At 41.7% G+C, this 19,975-nt stretch overlaps 1 protein-coding gene across 8 annotated transcripts in view; it reads right to left on the reverse strand.

The window, feature by feature from the left end:
- The window catches only part of EBF1 (EBF transcription factor 1), a 265,258-nt gene that overhangs the window by 62,719 nt on the left and 182,564 nt on the right, over positions 1-19,975 (reverse strand). For 4 of the 8 annotated variants that reach the window (XM_063413419.1, XM_063413417.1, XM_063413421.1 and 1 more), the window contains exon 9: positions 4,830-4,963. In XM_063413419.1, the coding sequence (XP_063269489.1) occupies positions 4,830-4,963 (134 nt within the window). The remainder of the gene's footprint in view (positions 1-4,829; positions 4,964-19,975) is intronic. The other 4 variants (XM_063413420.1, XM_063413418.1, XM_063413424.1 and 1 more) reach the window with 1 other exon arrangement.

Here is a 19,975-nt window from a genome sequence, read left to right on the forward strand (position 1 = left end):
AGCTCTGCCAGGATCTGCTATGGACTGGGAACTCTCTAAATTGTCCTGACTCTGGTTTGCAATCCAAGTAACCCAGCTGGTGCTGTACATCTCTGGGCAGACCAAACCCACCCATGGCAAAAGCAGATCTGCCCCTCCTTCCATAACTCCAGGACTATGGGATGCTTTCCTGTCTACACTGTCAGCCTGGGGACTGATGTTGGGAACCTACTCCACCTTTTCTCCTTTCACACTGACACAGCCTGTTCCTTCTTCAAGGCACAATCTGCCTCATATTTACATGCAAAGCATTTGGAAGGGGTGAGCTATTACCGTTCAGGGACATTAAAAGTAGAGACACCATTTCTGGATGCCTCTGAGCCCCAAACAGCTGGAGACTGGTGAAGAGTTGGGGAAGCATCACGACACTTTCACCCTGATATTTTTAGGCATCTGTCCTTGCCCAGAGACAAACACAAGACACTGAGGTAGATGAGCCCCCTGTGTGACCCAGCAGGGCCAGCTGTGCATCCCCACCTCAGCTGGGAACTCTTGGTGCATGAACAGACACCAAAACAATCATAGCAACAACATGCCAAGAGCCAAGAATCCCTAAATGTGAGTTACACCTCTTTCTGAATATATATTTTAAATGTAAATCTTGAGCAAGACATTAACCTGTGATTTGGACATGAACTCAGCAGACAAAATCCCAGATCCATCCTCCTCCTCCATTGCAGCATTTAGCAAATTGAGAAACGGAGCTGGACATAAAATTAGTAACTGGACCTTTCTCCCAAGGGATTTTCAAGTGATTTGGCCTGATACTTAGCAACTGCATTTGCTGTGTGGTATAAATTCTCACATGTAGCTGGGACATGCAGTGGGATGCACTAAAACCTGGGTTAGGGATGGTCTGAATGATGGGCGGTGCCTCGCCCTCAAAATCCAAAACACATTTGGGCTGAGTGTGTACAACAAGCCTCTCTCTGTGGTTTGCTAATATATTCTAGGCATTCTTGTGTGATACAGCATCATTTCACACTCCTCAGAGTGCCAGGTTACTTTCTTTTTTTAAAAGTGACATTTTATAAGGAGATGTCATTAATCTGAGTCACTAGTTTATTTTTGCATGCTTGAGCTCTGGTTTGTGGTTAGGGAAATGGTGACAATCAGTCATAAATTTGACTTTGACTCTGTGTGAAGAGGACCATTAGAAGAGGAATGAAGAAAAATCCCACCAACTGAAGGTAATGACAGCTTTCAGTGAGAACAGAACCCTTAAGGTACCTATATTTTAAAAAACTGCCAATGACTTTGCCTCAATTCTGGGCATCCGCATGCTGCTTAATAAGCCTTGGTTTGCAAAAGGAGGGTGCCTACTCATTTTTTAAAAATGAGTCAGGGCTCCAAAATAAGCACTCAAAACCAGAGACTTCCAAAATCAATAACAAACATAAAAAGCAAAATAACAAACTGTGTCACAGAATTTGATTCAGCAGCAGTAAAAAAAAAAAAAAAAAAAAAAAAAACAACAAAAAAAAACACTAAAACCCCAGCAAACCAAAAAAATCATCCTCTGTTTTTGTGCTGCACAAAGGTAAAAAAAAAAAAAAAAAAAAAGGATGTTTCAGTGCTTCATCTTTTCTTAATATAAAAGAAAAAGAAGTTGTTTCCAGCTGACTCTGTACAGCTGCAGGAATGTTCTTGGCAGGAAAATGTTTGAAGAAATAGTTCATTCTAAGCAAATATTGTGGAATATTTATAAGAAACTAATTTTGCCTTCACAATCACGTAATTGCCCTGCAACTCCACTCCCAGAGTCTCAGCACCCCAAGAGGAGAGAGGAACAAGCAGAGGGTTCTTATCAGCAGCGCTGGTTTGGAACATTTGTGTGGACCTGGGTGAAACCCCCCAGACCCCAGCCCTGTGTGTGCCCTGCACAAAGGGGCAGCAGAGCCTGTCTGGCACACAGAATGTTTGCTGAGCACATCCAGCATGTGCACACGACAGACCAGCCCTGTTTGTTTGGTGGTTACGAAAGTCCCTTGGAAAAGAAAAAAAAAAAAAAAAATGGCATTAGACGGCCCGTTCTGCTGTATTCTAAAAATACCAAGGGGTTTTAAAGTCGTTTTTATAAAGCAATATGGGAGGTAAGGATTAATTGAACCTACTGGCTTAGGGTATCTGCATTTCTGCTCAAAATTAATGTGACAAATTAAGTTTTTATTTAGTTCTCCCTGGCTGAGAAAGGTTGCAATTATGTTAGAGTGTTTACAGCTAAAATATATGTTTAAATAATAAATATGTGTTTCAGAAACCATTTTAAACCTCCTTTTTTAACTCCGTCAACTCCATTTCAAGCATATAAATATTTCAATTACAAAACTTGAATACATGTAAAATAAATTAAAAATATATTATTTACATTTCAAATTATTTATAACATGCTGCTTGACAGCAACAAAGTCGCTCTTAAAAGGAAGTTGCTTTTTCTTTTTTGGCTCTTAACTTTACTTCTGAATAGGGTAGGATTTATATTTTAAATATCCATGCAGCTCAGGTATTTACATGGATTTTGCTATAATGAAGTCTGAGTAATACAGGACCTTTACGATAATTATCTTCACAGCACCTCTCCAAAGAAGGTGACTAATCTTATTACTGTTTTAGAGAAAGGGAATTGAACTTTAAGTAGATTATACGATTTGCCCAAGGTCCCATGCAAAGTCTGTAGCAAAATGATGCTTAATTTCAATATTAGACTTCATCCCCCAAACCACCTGCAATTATAGCTGAAACTGAAGCTGGAAAAATCCACATGAAAATGCTCTGCAAGGCTCATTCTTTTTCTTTAGTCTCTGCCTATCTGATTTTGTTTGGGATTTTCTGAAGCCCAGTTAAAATTATGCTTTCTTTGGATCCATGAAACAACAGGATGAACTTTAAAATTTGTCCAGAGTTCAATGACAAAATAACCTGGCCAAGTTTGCTCCTAACTGGGCCTTCCTGGCAACTCGAGATGAGCCTGCTCCAGTTTTGTAATGGACTCAGATTCAGAGGACTGACAGTTCAGTTTTATACTCTATTAAAGTAAAACAAAAATATTCTTCTTGGGCACTGAAAATGCCTTAGACATTTTTAGAAATGGGAAGGCAAATGAAAGAACTTATTTTGTACTTCATAGGTGGCTTGTACGTGTAATTTGAATTATTTATAGATCACTATTATTTAGGGATCACTCAGAGAGCTCATGCATTTCTGCACTTGTTTACCATGTTTGTCTGCTTCTTTTAGAAAGAATGTTCTTTTCTGCCATATGATTTTTGACTGCTCTCATAGATTATGAAATGAGAAGCAGTTCTGTAAGGGAGAGGCAGTGGAAGAGTTTTCCTCCCACCAGCTTGCAGCCCATTGCAGCACTCCCAGACAACAGACTGGCTTCGGGCTGGACCCCCTCTAACATTATTAATTCCATGACAAGGCCTTGCAACCATCAGCAACAATGTTTTGACCCGCATTCAGTCTCCTGAGATTAGAAATTGACAATTAATGGCTTCCACTAATAAATAGAATCAAGATTTATAATGAAAGATCCAATTCTGCAGCACCAAAATCAGAGCACTTTCCTCCCAGCCCCTTCACCTTTCCCTGTTAAATGTCTGCAGCCATAATGGCTTCAATACTAACACACAAAATGCTTACACTGGGCCCAGGGGGCACTTTCATGATCACATAAGGGCTTCAGAATAGGGCTCATTTACCATCTCTCCTTTTCTGGAATGCCCTTTCATCCACACTTGTCCTCAAGTGGAAGGATGAGAGAGAGAGAGAGAACAGTGAAGGACATTAGAGAATACTCTTCACGTGGAAAAAATGCCACCATATGTGCAATGGAATCGGTAGGGGGAATGTGCTGGATATAAATTAAGCTATGGTGTTGATTTAAGATTTACAGGATGTAAGGTAAAGCATCAGAAGATCCTCTCACCATTGGGAAGCGTTGCACAGATATTTCAGGGAGGCTGGGGTTTTTTTTCACTATTAAAATAGTGAAAATGATAATTTCTTATTAAACCTCAAAAATGCTTTTGGAAAGCCCTAAGTTCAAAATATAAACCTCCCTGTGCCAGTGGGGGAACTCTGCCATAGTTTCTACAACCCTGGCCATGGCCACTGGGGTGATGCTGCCTGGGTTTTAACTTTCCACAGGTTTTTTGGGGAATGTCAGGCTCCGCGATTAATTATGTGCCAGGAAAAGACAGGATCTAAGGAGCAGGGAGGAATAACAACAGCAAAAAAAATGGATAAGAAACAAGGAAAGGCTTCCTGTGAAACTAGAGGGGCCCCTGCTAGGTATGAGGAGTCCACTGTGGATACAACGCAGTGCATTTGGTTGCTGATATGAAAATGATGCTTATACCAAGTAGCCAGATTTTAGGGATAAGCTACTCAGAGGTGCTGAATTTCTGCAATCTCCATCTCATTGAGCTGCAGCTACCAGCAGCCAGTTTCCCTGGAAAGTGGGATCACCTAAATGTTTGTTTCCTGTGGGCCCTCAGCTATTGTAGCACTAAACGCAGAATTATTCACACGGGCATTTACCCTCCCCTTCCCTTGGAATAAAACCCACTGAGCTGAATTCCGGGCCAGCAAGAGGAGATGCAAATCCCCCTGGCTGTAATGGATTCCTGCCACAGGTAAATTTGACTAATTATTTTCATAAAACTGAGTGAGGCAAGGATTTGCATGTCGACATTTGTTGCTGATTTAGCATGTGGCCCAGAGAAAGGACAGGCTGGCTACAAGGAGACAAAGCTATTAGACATTAGCGTTCAGACAACACCTACCTCACTCCAAACCAGCATGGTGCCGAATATGACCTGTAACCCATCAAAGAAATTGTCTCCTATGATGATGACAGTGGCACCTCCCGTAGTCCATCCTTCACTTGGACTGATGGCTTTGATACATGGTGTAGCTGCTTTTCAACACACATGAAAAAGAGAAGTATTCTGCTGTTAGAACTGGATTTTAATGATAGAAGACGTGAGAAAAATAAAATAAAAGGAGCTTTCATTTTCCCCCCCCTTTACTAACACAAAGATTTCAGCAATCAGGTTCTTTGTAGTACATATGCATGACCTCAAACTCTATGTTTAGAAGCATTTTTTTTCCTTAATTAATTTCTGTTTGGATTTATTATCTGCATTGAAAACATATTTTTTTTTAATCGTACATTAACAAAAAAAAAATCACAGCATGATGGGCAGAGACCAGTTGGAAATCAGGACGCATCCCTTTTTTATTGTATGTGAAATGCGCAAGACCTAAGTTAATAAAACAATCTCCAGTAAGCTTGCTTTATTATCCATCAGAACCCAAACTCACCAAGGAAACTCCCATAAATATTATGGAAAATATTGGCAAAATAAAAAAGGGTGTAACCCTCAGCATTTCTCTAACTATTCTGCAATCAGATCCAGGTTGTTCAGTATTAAACCATCCTGCCCTGATTAATGCTTTGGCTACTCCAAAACAGAAAACAACACCCCACAAGCAAAAGCCACAGCTGCCATCCAGTCATTCCAGTTGTATTGCATCCACAGGGTAAACAAGATGTGTGTGCAGCACATTTTGCCATATCCATGGAGTCTCACAGCCACTTTCTTGGCATTGTGTCTCTTCAGAGCCTCTGAGAGAATGTTGAAAACTCAAGTGCTGCTCAAATCTTGGACTGAGAGCTTCTGGTTTAAGACTTTGTAAGCAGAAGCAGCTCAAATATTAGTGGGCTGGGGCAGTATAAACATTCATATATTGATTCTCCTCCTCTGTAGCACTGGGGCACCTTGGAATTTAACTGTGCTGAAGCAACAGAAATAACATTACTGTAAAAATAGGCAGAAAGCCTTGGGTAATTCTCTGCTGTAGAGTCTCAGGGTGGTCACATAGGCTGATGGAAAGAAGCAACTTCACTCAAGATGCCACCAACTTTTCCTTGCTGATACAGCATGAGGTGAGAATATGGCACTGGTAACATTAGATAACATTCTAAGTAAAGCAAGTACCTCAACAATTTCATTACTCATGGAAAACAGGTTCAAGGAGCAGCATAACTCCATCAGCCAACCTCAGTGTTGGAAAGGATCATTCTTTCCTGTAGCTATGATGCCAGAGGGAAGAAATTGAACTGCAAACTCAGGAACGGATGCCACTGCCCAATTTTAGAGTTGGTGGCATTTGGCTGTGAATTGCTACTTGATGGGAAGGCTGATTGAGCTGTTAATTTGGTTTGTAACTTTGCTTATTTGATGACGTACTCAAGGAAGAGCACTCAGGCACTCAGGTAAGGATTTACTAGGAAGATGGGGATGTGTTAGCACACAAGGGTAAAACCATTGCCCTCATGAGTTACTCAACGTGGCAACGTAGTGAGTTACTTAATGAGGCACAGCCCATGTCCTAAATTCTTCTAATTGTAAAGACAGAAAATTAATTCATTCACAGAAGCCTAATTCAAAATGCTCCAGACATAAAGTGCTAAAGAGACCCCGCGCATCTTTACGACTCCGCAGTGAAGTTCTGGTTGGTTGGCGCTAATTGCAAGAGCCACGGTGGCTGCAGGGAAGCTCCTTTCCCCAGCCCCTGGGCAGGGTGGGCAGGTGGGCAGCAGGAGGGAGCTGGAAAGGGAGCAGCTGAGTCACCCTGAGCAGGGTTTCTGTGAGCACTGCCCCAGACTCACACCACTGGTGGTGGCAGACACGGATGGGCAGCGAACAGACCCTGGCCCTACCTACAGAAGGTTGCAAGTGTCAGGCACAAACTTTTCCACTACTTAAGCTGATGGGGATGCCAGCTCCAGGGAAAAACACAAACAGGCAGGAAAAAAATCATTACCCTACTCCAAACTTGGCGGAGTACAGCCATTAACTTCTACATGAGCTAACAAAAGAAACATCCTGACATTACCGTCACGAAAACGTAGTGCGCACACAGAAGTAACTCCAATATGTTTAATTTGGATTCAAGTTGCTTGCATAAAACTGTGCATAAAAACCACTGTGATGTCCAAAAGCAAATGCTTTCCCTTCAGCCAAGTTCACAGCAACAGATTTACAGTGAAAGCAGCTTTTCAAAATGCCATCTAGTCCTTTCACAGAATCAAACATTTTCATAAATAAAAATTAAAATCACTTCCAACTCACACCCTTTCCAGTATTCCCAGTTGATTGTGGACACATAACCCCCACAATAAAACCCAGAGATAATCAGTTTCCCATGTGTCAGAGAATGAGCTACTTTTCTTAAAGACTACAAGCAACATTCTTTTTTCCTAAATACCAGTGAATAAAAACTATTTGAGACCATAAGCCATTAACAGAAAACATATGCAGGCTTTGCTGAAAGGGTTGTCAAGCACTGGAAGAGGCTGCCCAGGGAAGTGGTTGAGTCACCATCCCTGGAGGTATTTAAAAACCATGTAGATGTGGCACATGGGGACATGGTTTAGTGGTGGGCTTGGCAGTGCTGGGTTTGCAGTTGAACTCAGTCTTAGAGGTTTTTTCCAACATAAATGACTCTACAATTGAAAATTATAGATTCAAGTAATCTTTAAAATGAATACAAGATATTCTTGTGCAGTTTCAGGACCCCACAAAATAAAGTTCTTGTTCTTTATGTTGTGATGTTCTTTGTGTTCCCTACATTGCACCCAGAGGTTCAAGTGGCTGCCCTGCCTGGGCTGTCTTATGTATTTGATTCTCATATTTTATAAATGTATTTGTTTCATATCAAACATGTGCCAAGTCCCATCCATGGCAGCCAGGGGGCCTGAGGCAGACACTGAGGGCTCTGTGCTGACCTGGGGCTGTGAGCTCTTCACTGGGACACTGTCACCTGCAAAACCACTGTGACCACCAGCACACGACATTTTATTTAAATATGTAGAAATTGTGCTGAATCAGTGTCTCATCAATATGCTGGCAATAGCCCAGGACATCTCCCCTGAGGATAAAAAGTCAGGACTTGGTGGTTTAATGAACAGGGCAGGATGGTGCCCCTTGCAGGCACAGCCTGAGATGGAGTTAGAGCACTGTGCATTCCCAAAAGATTTCAGGGCTTTATTTTCCCATGTCAAAAAACCAGAGGGACTCCTCAACTTCCCCCACACAACTTCTCTTATTTAAAAGTGCAAGTGTCTGTAGAGGTTGGAAGGGCTGCAGGAGGTGCTGCCCAGCCAGGGAAGGCGCCCTGAAGGGCTGCATCCCAAGGAAGACGTGCTGAGGGAGGCATCCAGACTGCTACCTGTTTTTGAGGGCACGAAACATGTTTATACAATGACATATTTGCAATAACCGGTGTCATTCAGGACACTGGTCTGAAACTCTGTCCTTCCCAGGCCCTTTTCTTGGAGCACCAAGGAGGATGGAATTGGGTCCCGTTTGCAGCATCACCACAGGTAACCCTGGGAGGGGGCAAGGGATGACCTCAGCTCTATTTATGCCCCTGGTACAAATGTCTGGCCAGCTCAGGCCCTCAGCTCTTCATACTTCTGCTCTTAATCACTTGGCAATTTTCAAAGCACTGTCTGGAAGGTGTTTACTTCTGTGCAACCCTAAGAAAACAGAGCTAGGCAGAATAATCTTTTCACTGGAAGCCTTGATTTTTCTACATTTTGTTTTGGTCAGAAGACAAACCAAAATACAGACCTTTTTTTTTTCTTTTGAGAATGCAAAGTTCCAGAATCTGTATCTGGAATTAACTACAGCACTTTTCAATACCTCCAAGAAAAACTAAATGTTTTGTTTCAAAATATTATCACTTCTCATGCCCTTCTGTAACCCCAAAACATAATTTCTGAAACAGTCTTTTTAAAACAAATAGGAAAAAAGGTTACATAAAATTTAGCTTTTCTGTAGAAAAATAGACTTAGTCAAAGTCTGAAGCTTCACTGATAATAAAATTCAGTGAAGGACTTTGGACCAGTCCTGATCAAGGCAGTAAAGAGTATGTGATTGATAATGTGAACAGATTTTAAGTTCAGGGAAGAATTATAACAAAAAAAAATAATTGCTCATTCCTACATATATGAACTTTTCTGTTGTTGTTGAATGAACAGCTGGAAGCCAACTACAATAAGAACCAGAAGAGTTTGGTAGCCCAGCTATCAGACAGGACTTTCAGACTCTTTGGTGTGAGCATGTCACATTCACTGTGTTTTTTCAGAACAGCTGGGCTGAGGGAAAACCAAAGCAGGACCTTGCAGCTCCTGGCTGAAGGTGATGAGGCCACATCCTCCACGTGCTGAAATGGCCTAATGGTTATGAGCCTTAATGAGCTGCTCTCCTTCTCTGCATAATATCAGTGCCCACCTCTGCCACGTCCCACCGTGCTGCTCCTGCGGGCCAAGCTCACAGAGAGATGTCAGAGAAAAATCCCAAACTTACTGAGGCCAGTGGGAATCCTGCCACTGACTTCAAAGCTGAGGGTTCTATCAATAAATGGTAAAGATTTATGAGCAAAAACCTTGAAAGAAAACAACGTTCTTATGAAACTTCATTTTTCTCCAAGTGCGCATTGTTAAAATCTGCTCGCCTCCCGTACAAAGGATGGCAGGTACCAGCTCCAGCACATGGGGAGCAAAAAAAGGAAAAGTTTCTTGTTGTGTGCTGCGTGTGCCAGCGTGTTCCTGTGTTCCCACACTTCCCAGCTACTGATATACAGGGATTTTTCTTCCCTCAAACTGTGACAATAAAATGATTACCCCGCCACAGTTTAGCATAATGGTTCAGAAATGCTCATGGCATATTGCAGAGTTAAAGTGGAAATTATTAGGTAGCTCTTCTTTGTTATAATAATGATCACTCCACAAATAAAAGCTCTTCTCCCAAAGGTACTGCAAGGCACAAAATGCTAATTCTGAAGATTATGTGTGCGCTTTTATTAAATATTACTCTGCCCTGTCTGTTTGAGGGCTTCACTGCTCTGATTGTTTTATGAGTGCCATGTTAATGTCAGCCCCATCTTGCTAGCAGCAGGCACACATTTTAGCTTTTGTATGAGAGTTGATCAAAGGCCACGTGCTGAGGGAATTGCTGAGAAAACACGGACAAGCGATAAAAATCTAACAGATTAATTGGTTTAAATTTCATTTCAGGGCGTTGAACTTTGGCTCAGGACACAAGTACTACACTACCAGTCAGGGCCTAATTACCACATTTCCAATTCGCCTCTGAACAATGCTTGGCAGGGAGAATAATAACAGTGCTAATAATACTAATAACAATAATAATAATAACAACAAAACAACAGCATTAACGTCTCCTCTAAGCTTCTTGCACACGTTTAACAACTAACTTTGTGCGCAGGCAGCTGCAGTAGGAAATTCCTCTCCCCCACACCATCACCCTTCTGCCCCCTGAGCATTTCTACCTGCCTCAAACAGCACCTGATGACAGAAGAAATAACAGATGCCCTCAGGAGCATCTGAATTTACAGAATCAATACTCCACCAACTCCAGCCCCTCACAAGCACACACTGGACGTTTCATACTCTTAATTAGGGACCTGCATTTCTAAACAGAGATAGCTTTTTATCCTCCAACAGAAATGATCTGTTCCACTGATAGAAAACAGAGGCCGGAGGGAAAAAACCGTATTTACCACAAAGTTTATGGGTGGCCTTGGAATAAGGGTTAATTGAGCTTAGAGGTAAATGTTCACTGAGGTGAATTAGTGGGATGCACAGCTATCAGCAGGGCTCTGGGACTGCTCCTATTTAGCTTCTGAAATGTATTTGCTCCATGATTAATATCCAGTTTGTGCTGGTGACTGTAAGAATGACCTCGCCTGCAGTTTTTATCATGAAGTGTGGTTTCATCCTCTGTTATTCCATAGATGAGGCTCTGACAACAGTTGCTGCATCACAACAGGAGTTTAAATGATAGGGCACATGCTTTTATTTTTCTTCTCTCTAACAGTATTGTGACACGCAAGGAGAGTTGCATAAAGGCAGTTAAAACTGGGAATTAAGAGGAACAGGGAATTTATGTCTCATCTTAGAGGAAGTACTGAAAATATCTGGAATTTAATTTGATTTTCCTTCTTTTTTTCCTTGGGTAAAACCTAATTTCAGGCTAAATAAATAAATGAGCCACAGATTAACCCACAGTTTATGGGTCTGATCCTGCAACCCGTTAAATGCTTTCGCCAAACGACTGATTTTTCAGAATATCAACACAAATCAGTTTGAAGCACACAAACCCATAACTTATGGAAGTTGTGATTCAACAAACCACCCAAGTAAGGCCTTAAAACCCCCGCTGAAGAAGTTGCAGGGTAAGGAGCTTGATTTTTTAAAATAGTTGAGCAGTGCCCTGTGAAAATCTCCCAAGATCTGAGCAATGGGTACAGAACTGGGGCTTCTCATTTCACAGCAGCCTTGGGGCATGAGTGGACCCCCTGTGCAGGGCAGGGCTGATCCAGCATCACACCAGGACCAGCAGCAGCACAGCAATGCCAACACCTTGGCCCCAGGACTCAGCACAAATTCTGGGACTTTTTCCAGTTTAAAAGAATAAGCCAAATATTTTTGAGGGGTTGAGCTAGGTTGTTTTGTTGAGTTGAGGGGATTGTTTGGGTTTGGGGTGGTTTTGTTTTCCCCTAAATAATATCCTCATTCCTGAGAAGCGGGAATGGTCAGGCTGCTCAGTACTCTGAGCATGATGAAAGGGGGAACCCTCAAAATTGTGTCTGGCCAGGCAGTGGTGTCACTCCAGCCTGGTCTGAGTCTGTGGGGCATTGCTGGGGCACAGGCAGCTGAAAGCAACAAAGTTTATGAAACCAGCCTCGATGGGGAAAAGTCCTCAGGACCAGCCCAAAGGGTCAGTCACGGACACTTCAGGGAAAGGGAATGTGGCAGAGCTTTAACGCATTTTACTGGAGCATTAAATCTTCACTCCTAAGCGAAACAATGTGTTTGGTGCTTATCTGGGTGAAGTGATGATCTTCCTGCCTTCCTCTTGCATCTCGAGCCGGGCCTGTCTCCCATTCTCTGCTGACAATGAGCAGCTGCTGTGCAGGAAGCAGGGCAGCAGAGGTTTCCCTCTCCAGCAGATAACTCAGGCAGCTTTGTGCGAGGCACAAGGATGTGATGCCCTGCTCCCCCTTCCCAGTCCTCTCCTTTGCCTCTCCTCGATGTTTGGGGGGTTTAGGATACGCAAAACTTAAAGATTACAGCACCCTGCCAAAAATGGCAACCTCCTCCCGGTCCTTCGTGACATCTGCACCGGGTGAAATCACTGAACCAAAAATACACGCGCCGTGCAATCCCTGCAGGCTGGGGGAAGGAAAGGAAAGGGAAGGCAAGGAAGGTTGCAATTGTTTCTGTTTCCCAATAGTGAAATTAAAGGTCTTGGCTGCGATTTTCCGCCGAACATTTTGGATGCACGCTTCCCATTAATGGGAAATGAAAATGTAAATTACCTGGGATAATATTCCACCTACAATCAATACTTAAGCCAGTGTTTCTCTTTTATCCTTGCTGATGCCTCAGCTAGCAAAGTTACATTTCATGGAGTCCTCTGTGTTTCTCTTGTCTTAATGATTTCCAAAGCTCTCAGTTGTTGATCAGTGCCTGAAAAATGACTGCATGGAAAAAGGAGGCAATCCAGAATAATGAGAGACCTGTTACAGAAAAAAATCTGCTCTGTATTTTACTTACAACATTTCCATAAAATAATGATTTAGTTATCTCTGTATGATTGCAAGAAATGTATTTTCATTCATTCTCTTAAACCCTTTCAAATCACAGAGGAAGTTTTAGGAGTTTCTTTGCTTATTTGGGTTATTTTTTTGTTTTACTTTAGGAGCTACCTCCTGCTTTCCAAAAATTAATAAAACAGTCAGAGTCCTTAGTATCTCCCTGCAAGCCAGTAAAATTCGACCTCCAAAGAGAGGTCTGTCATATTTGTTTGGCAAACAATAAATTCCCCAAGAAAAATACAATGTTACAAACCCACTCAAAATTATGTTAAATTAAATATATGGGTTAAGCCTAAACATTAATATATATAAACAAAACGTATATTATTCTTCTTGAAAAAATATCTGCGCTCTCTCTAAATATATATATTTCAAGAAGCCTAACAACTTTACCGTCAATTTTTTTGATGTGATACTCCGATTTTTTTATTCCTAGGAAATTTTGGGCTGGCTTTAAGCTCTAATTTTTGCAGCCATTATTTTTGCCCCAGAATTGCAGGACTTTCATTTTGAGTTGCCCATGAAGTAACTGCTGTGGGTGGCTTTGGCCAAACGTTTCTCCCTTTCTAAACTCGTGCAGCCCCTCACCTTCAGCCCTCCCTGTGCTCTCGAGCAGCTCAGGTGCACAGGGATGCACAGACTGGATCAGGAGGAAAACCAGACATCCAAGGATATTGCACAGGGCCTTTCAAACCTTGGCAGCACCTCCAGCTCCACTGCTGGAGTTTGCTCAGACCTCAACCCCAAAGCTGTGACTGCTCTGCTCCCCCAGGGATGCACAAATGTATTTTGACCTCCAAGTGAGATAAATGTTTTACCATGAGCCCCCAAATTATTGCACCTCTATTCCTTCACTCCTTCCTCCACCCCATGGGGCAACTTGCAGAGGCACAGGAACAGTGTGTGAAAGCCAAAGGCAATAAACACCATGTAGGGGACTGAGGTGTGACACATAGATGGGATTGTTGTATCTGAGTATGGAATCTAAAATTTTGTTAATATAACAGTGAAAAAAAATGGTATCTGCCTTTCCCATTTCAATGGCTTTCCACCATCAACTTCCCTTCTGAAGTTATGGAGCCCAGCTAAGTCATGATGACTGTTTTAAAAACAATAGGCATGTCCAGAAAGGAGACTGCATCTGGTTAAGTGCACTGAAGTTTAAAAATAGTTGTACTGATGCAATTTCTGGGTGAGGATAGAGGCAACCTTGCAAATGGAAGCTCAAAGTGTGTACTATAAATCAGCCCAAAAGTTTGTCAAAACAAACATCGCTGCACACTTTGCATACTCCAAAACATACCCAATTTAACTGACTGGTCTTTCATGATCCAGCAAAGAATTTTATATTTGCTAAATGTTAACCTTGTGCTTTACTGTTTTGCTGAACCCCAGCATAACAGAAGGGCAGGTGGGTGCAATTTCCAAATTCCTAGTTTGCTTTACCACCAACCCTGGTCCTGTTTTATCATTTTCATTTTTCATCAGTACCTTGAAAAAACAGTAAATCCCTCATAGTAAATCTCCCCAGAGTCAGAATACAGGACCAGACAAAATCCTGTAAGGTGTAAGAGCATCCAGTGCACAACAGGGCTGAGCCTTGATGCTCCAACATCCGCTCGTACATTATGGCCACACTGGCAAGGTTTAGTTGGTGATATACAGAAATTGCTCTAGATGAAACATAAATTTCAATCTCAATCTAAATTCTCAGTGCCAAACTAAATACTAGTACCAATTATATTTTTATTACATCTTCCACTATCACAAAGAAAAAAACCAGAACCTCACATCCCTCAAATTAACCCTGCCCCTGCTACATTACACAGCACAACAATCAGAAATTCACTTGATTCTATAGGAAACAGAGAATTTATTTTCCTGATAAAAACAAGATCCAACTAATATTCGTTTTTAGCTGGGGTCTCTTTGTTCAGTAGAAAGTCTGCCCACAACAGAGAGCTCGCAGTAATCATCTTTCAGAAACAAGAACAACCCGTGCAGAAACACAAAGCAGTTCTCCCAGGGACAGGGAGTGCCTGTAATCCAGTTTCTTCAAGGGAAATTCAAGTACCCTAAGAGTTCTTATTCCTCATCTGATTTCTCTCACAAATCACAGGCTCTCTAATGCAATTTTCTGGAGTCTGAGAATCATAAAGTCAAATATGAACAAGTCTAGTGGAAAATCTGTGACGCTAATCTTGGCCTACGTTGTACTTTTAACAGGCACTGAATTTGTGCACCGGATTATCCAGATGGCCATACAGGAATCATCCTGATAGGATTAAACCTTTGTGCTGAACTCTGCTCCATCTGTTCGGGGAGGTTTGCCTATCACTATCAGAATACGAATGCTCAGCCTACGTCCAACACCGCCACTGACAGCACCCGTTTACCACACACACACTTGTACATGTACAGCTCCCTGAGTGCTTGATTGGTAATGTGAGATGAAGTCACCCCCAAGTTTACCACTAAAGAAACATATTGGTTTTATTACTCGTTTGAAGAACAAAGTGCGCTGTATCTAAATTCAAACAAAAGAGCATTTTTGTTGTTGTTCTGGGACTTGTTCAATTCATTAAACCATAATACTGCCATAAATTTATAGATGAAGGCATGACTAAACATAAAGCAGCAAGGCTCTTCATCTTTGAAATCTATTAGTGTATGAGGATGTCTGACACAGTCGCACTTTGAAGATGTCATGGTTAAATATTTCAGATTAAAAAACAGCCAGCAACAAAACACATGCGTGCACACAGCGCTGGTAGCTTGATCCAGTCACAGCCCAAGAACAAAAAAGTAATAATCAGTCCCAGTAAAAGAAAAGCTTATTCCCACTAATGTTTCTTTCTGCTTTTATTATCTATTAATGACAGTCTCCTGCATTCATTGTTGCAGCCTGCCAGATGCAGCAAAGATCCATATTCATCATGTGCAAAAATTGTGCTCGGGCTGCCTCTGACAGGTTACTGGAGCTGCCAACGGAGGGACCCAGGTCCAATGCTCGGCCTCGGGTTTCCAAGCCCTGGGCCAAGGGGGAAGGTAGGGAATCTGGCTCCTCTGCAGGAAAAGCACCCCACTGATCAGAGGGTTTAACTAAATTTCTGTTCTGGCCAGAAATACACTGAGCACTAATAAATATCCGGGATGGAAAGGGTAGATACGCAAATTAGTTAATATTATTGTAATATTATTATAATATAATATAATTAATAATAATAGTAATAATAATATTTTTATTATTGTTATTAGATTCAGCAGTGCAATATAATCCTCAGCCCCTGTTTTGATGGCAGTGGGACAGAGATGGAGGCAGCATAACCTGCACTGCATTTCAAGCAGCAGCCGTGGCTGCGTTGCACAGACTGAGACCCTCTTGTCTCTGCTGTGCTGTGTCTCTCAGACTGTTCCTTCCTCTGTTCTTTGTGCTGCTCCCAGTGCAGGGTCAGGCACCCCCTCCCAGCCATTTAGGCTTTACTTGCAAAAACATAAGCATAAAATTGTATTTATAGTTCATAGTATCTGTCCAGCAATGACACCACATAAAACCAGCACGCTGAAAATCGGAGTGAATACTTTGGACTCGAGCCTACAAATGCTTAGAGAAGTTGTTCTTTCAGTGTCTCTGATAAAGTCATGCTAGGTTTTTATTTATTTATTTAGGGCCGTATTCAGACCACCTACCTCAGGCATTGCAGCCTGTCAAACGTCAGACTCCAGCCCTGGCTGGGTGAGTCAGCCTGCCTAAATTAGGATCCTCTTTCCTCTGTACAATAAGCAGAAATGGGAAGACACCTCTGCAAGCCTTGGAGACCCGGGGAGTTCCGTGCTGGCTCAGGAAAGTACCAAGGGATCTCAGCAAGACGATATCATAGGTAGGGAGCAGCCAGAAGCAACCTCATAAAAAATATTTGGCAGCTGATATTGAGCAGGCACCTGACTCTGGGCTTTCCTGCAGGCACCTCTGCTCAGGCTCAGGGCTGAAGGACAAGGCAGCACTCACTGTCACCTTCAGGGCTGCAAACCCAGGAAAAGAGTAATTTTCCCCAAAGGGCCCCTAATCACAGTAGCTTTACCTTTCAGCATCTCAGAGAGCCAAACACGGTCAGAAATATTTCCTTCTGCCTCTCTTCCTCTCCTCAAAGAGCCCAGGGAGCTGAGCAATGCTCTCACCTGAACGTCCTGCAGGAAAGTGCCGTGACCTCAAACCCCAACCCATGAACTAATCCTGTGGCTGGAAAGATGAGCAGTGCTGTGGTCAGGCAGAATTTGCTGGGAGTGCTGGCCTTCCTCCGGGCATGGATCAGGTAACACCAAACCTATGAATTCCATATGCAAGCCTGGGTTTTCAGGGAGCAGCAACACGAGCTGTCTGTTCAGCCTCCAGCAGCAGGGAGAGATCCAGCACTCTGCTGCCATTTCACAACTCAGAAGGGACCTCTGTGGGAACAGCACTCTGCTTTTTCTTGGGATAGATACAGAACCTCCGAGAAAGCTGCTACAAAACCATAATGATATGGTGTTAACCAAACATAATTAATTCTGAGCTTCCTTAAGTTCCCAGTGCTAACAGGCACTTCAAGGGTAGGACAGCAAACAGCACACAGGTTCCTGCAGCACCTGGGACCAGAATTTTGGAAGCATCCACCAATCCAGTGGTTCCTGTAAGCAACTAATGGAATTTTCAAAAGTACCTCACAGACAGAGAGAAATTCTGTAGCCAGAGTTTTAAGAATCCCACTAAACACCCACCTGCAGCTTTAGGCACCTTAGTGCTTTACAAGTTTGGCTTCAGGTCCAAGAATTCCCCCAAAAAATTGTTTTGGGATACCCACACTCTTGGATGATCACTTGTCTCACAAAAAATAGATCACAAGTTCAGAAAATCCTAAACATCCACATCATGAAGGGCAGTATCTCATTAAGTGTTTCACGGTGGCCATTGTACCTTAATTTGCACATCAAAATGTTTGAATTACTTTTGAGAAACAACCTTAAACTTCTAAATTTCAGCCAAATTTTTCATGAGACTTTATTCTTGATCTTTTTAATAAACTTCCTAAGCCCATTTGCTTTGCTCAGTGAGGTCATAAACCAGCACTGCTTATATTACAGTCACTTTCACGCTAAGGATTTGTTTTGTCACAAAGAGAGCTATAAATTCATGGAATGAGGGTGGAAAGCAGAAAGGACTAATTGTGACACACAAAGCTTTCTGGTTATGCTCAGCAAACAGTTTGGGCTAAGATTTTAAAAACCACTTTATGAAGTTATACTACTGCCTTTAATGAAAGCACACTTTTTGCAATGCCATACACTCCCAAAGATCTTGTACTCTGGATTTGGGCCAAACACAAAGCCTTTCTTCATTCCAATATTAATTATTAGTAGCTTATTTTTTATTCTTTACTACTAAACATTAATAACTTTCAAATAGCAAGCCAGATTAGAATAACAACTCCAAACATCCCACCCTGGTGGGCTCCATTTTCTGCATCAGTATCCTGGTTTATGCTATTAACTCCTTTCCTTGCATGTGGAGGAGCCTTGTCAAATATTCATTTTTCTGGGGAAACACTTGGCAGACAGAGACTTGAATGCTCACTCCAATCCTCTCTCAGTTCAATGACAAGATGAGTTCATTATTTGTGAAGTTTTCTAAACTGAATATTCTAAATGACAGTTTTGTGGAAAATTTTCACTTAACCAAACCTTTAATCCTGAGATTGTTATCACTGAGTTGATTCACAGCTTTAGACTTAAGTTTCATGGGAGCAAAGGCCTTTTATAACCACTGATTGCTTTGAGATATTTAAATACTGGGGTGTTCAACATGAGATATTTGTAAGTGTCCAGATACCTGTAAGCTGCTGTGAAAATACTTTGAAATTCTTTGAATTCTTTGAAAATCATGACATTTTATAACATCCAGAAGAATTCTCAAAAAATTCCTAATTCTTGGCCTTCCACTTCCAAAGCACACTTTACAAAATTATTTTCCTTTGAAATCTCCCCAAACCAGCAGGAAAACAGAGTGAAAAAAGCAACTTTTCCCACCAATAAAGGTATCCTATAACTAAAAAGCTAGAGGAATTTTTCCAGAAATAATATTAATCATACTACAATAACATGACGTTTTGTCAATTCTTGGTGTGCCCATTTTGGAAGGTTGGGAAAAAAATGCCCAGCAAAACTTCACTGCCACAGTGGAGTGTCTCTCAAACATTTCTCCAATCCTAAAGTCATTCTTCTCCCCTATTGTACCATTGTATTTGTGACATGGTGGCCAGCAAAGCAAATTAAAATGTAATGAATACTCATTATCTATAAATATTCATTTCCTATTTGAGTGCTGCTGAATGTTCCCCTGTTCTGGTACCTGTGAAGATTCTGCCAAACAGGGGAGTTCAGCTTTTTCTACTTGCATGATTCTATTCCAGTTCCTCTGGGGTCTGGAGAGAAATCTCAAATTCTTCACCAAATGGTTGGTCAAGCTCTCCAAACAAGAGTCAACACTTATGGTGGTTGGAGAATTTCCATCTGAACTTTCCTCCCTTATTGGTCTGCTGTGACAAAACAGTTGTTTCTGTGAAAATCTGTATCAAAACTCACTGATAGATTTCCTCATGTTTTCTTCTTTTTGCAATTTTGGGAGTAAAGTCCTGAAAGCTCCTCAGGGAAATTCAAAAAATTCTCTCTCTCTTCATCCAGGTACTATTTTTCCATAAATTCATGACAACCTCGTAACAATAAAGGGTAACAACATATCATAGTTTGACCTCCCTTAGATATTCACGGGGAAGGGCTGTTTGGGGGCATTTTATTTATTTATTTGAAAAACATAAAGGGCAGCTGCTCATGGCTAGAAACTGACACATCTTGTCTTTGTAAAATCGAGGTGTTTCCCATTCCCAATTTTCCTTTCTCAGTTAAATGGGCCCTTAAATCCCTGATAGGTGACTGTCAGAGGGAAATCTTTTCTAACTGTGGTAACTGGAGTATTCAAATTTGCTTTTCAGAAGATATTTCCATGGACATTATGTAACAGCAAGCCTTTCATCAATGACTAGAATACCTCAAATGCTATCTCCTAAGTCTCCTGCAGATGTGTTAACACAAATATGTTACACAATAATGTTTAAAAACCAAAAAAACCCACAAACTCAAACCTCCAACTTCATGCAATAGATACACTCTAATGGCAGAACTGAAATTCTGGAATCTCCTC

This window comes from Prinia subflava, chromosome 16 (assembly GCF_021018805.1).
Source record: "Prinia subflava isolate CZ2003 ecotype Zambia chromosome 16, Cam_Psub_1.2, whole genome shotgun sequence".
Classification (NCBI taxonomy): domain Eukaryota; kingdom Metazoa; phylum Chordata; class Aves; order Passeriformes; family Cisticolidae; genus Prinia; species Prinia subflava.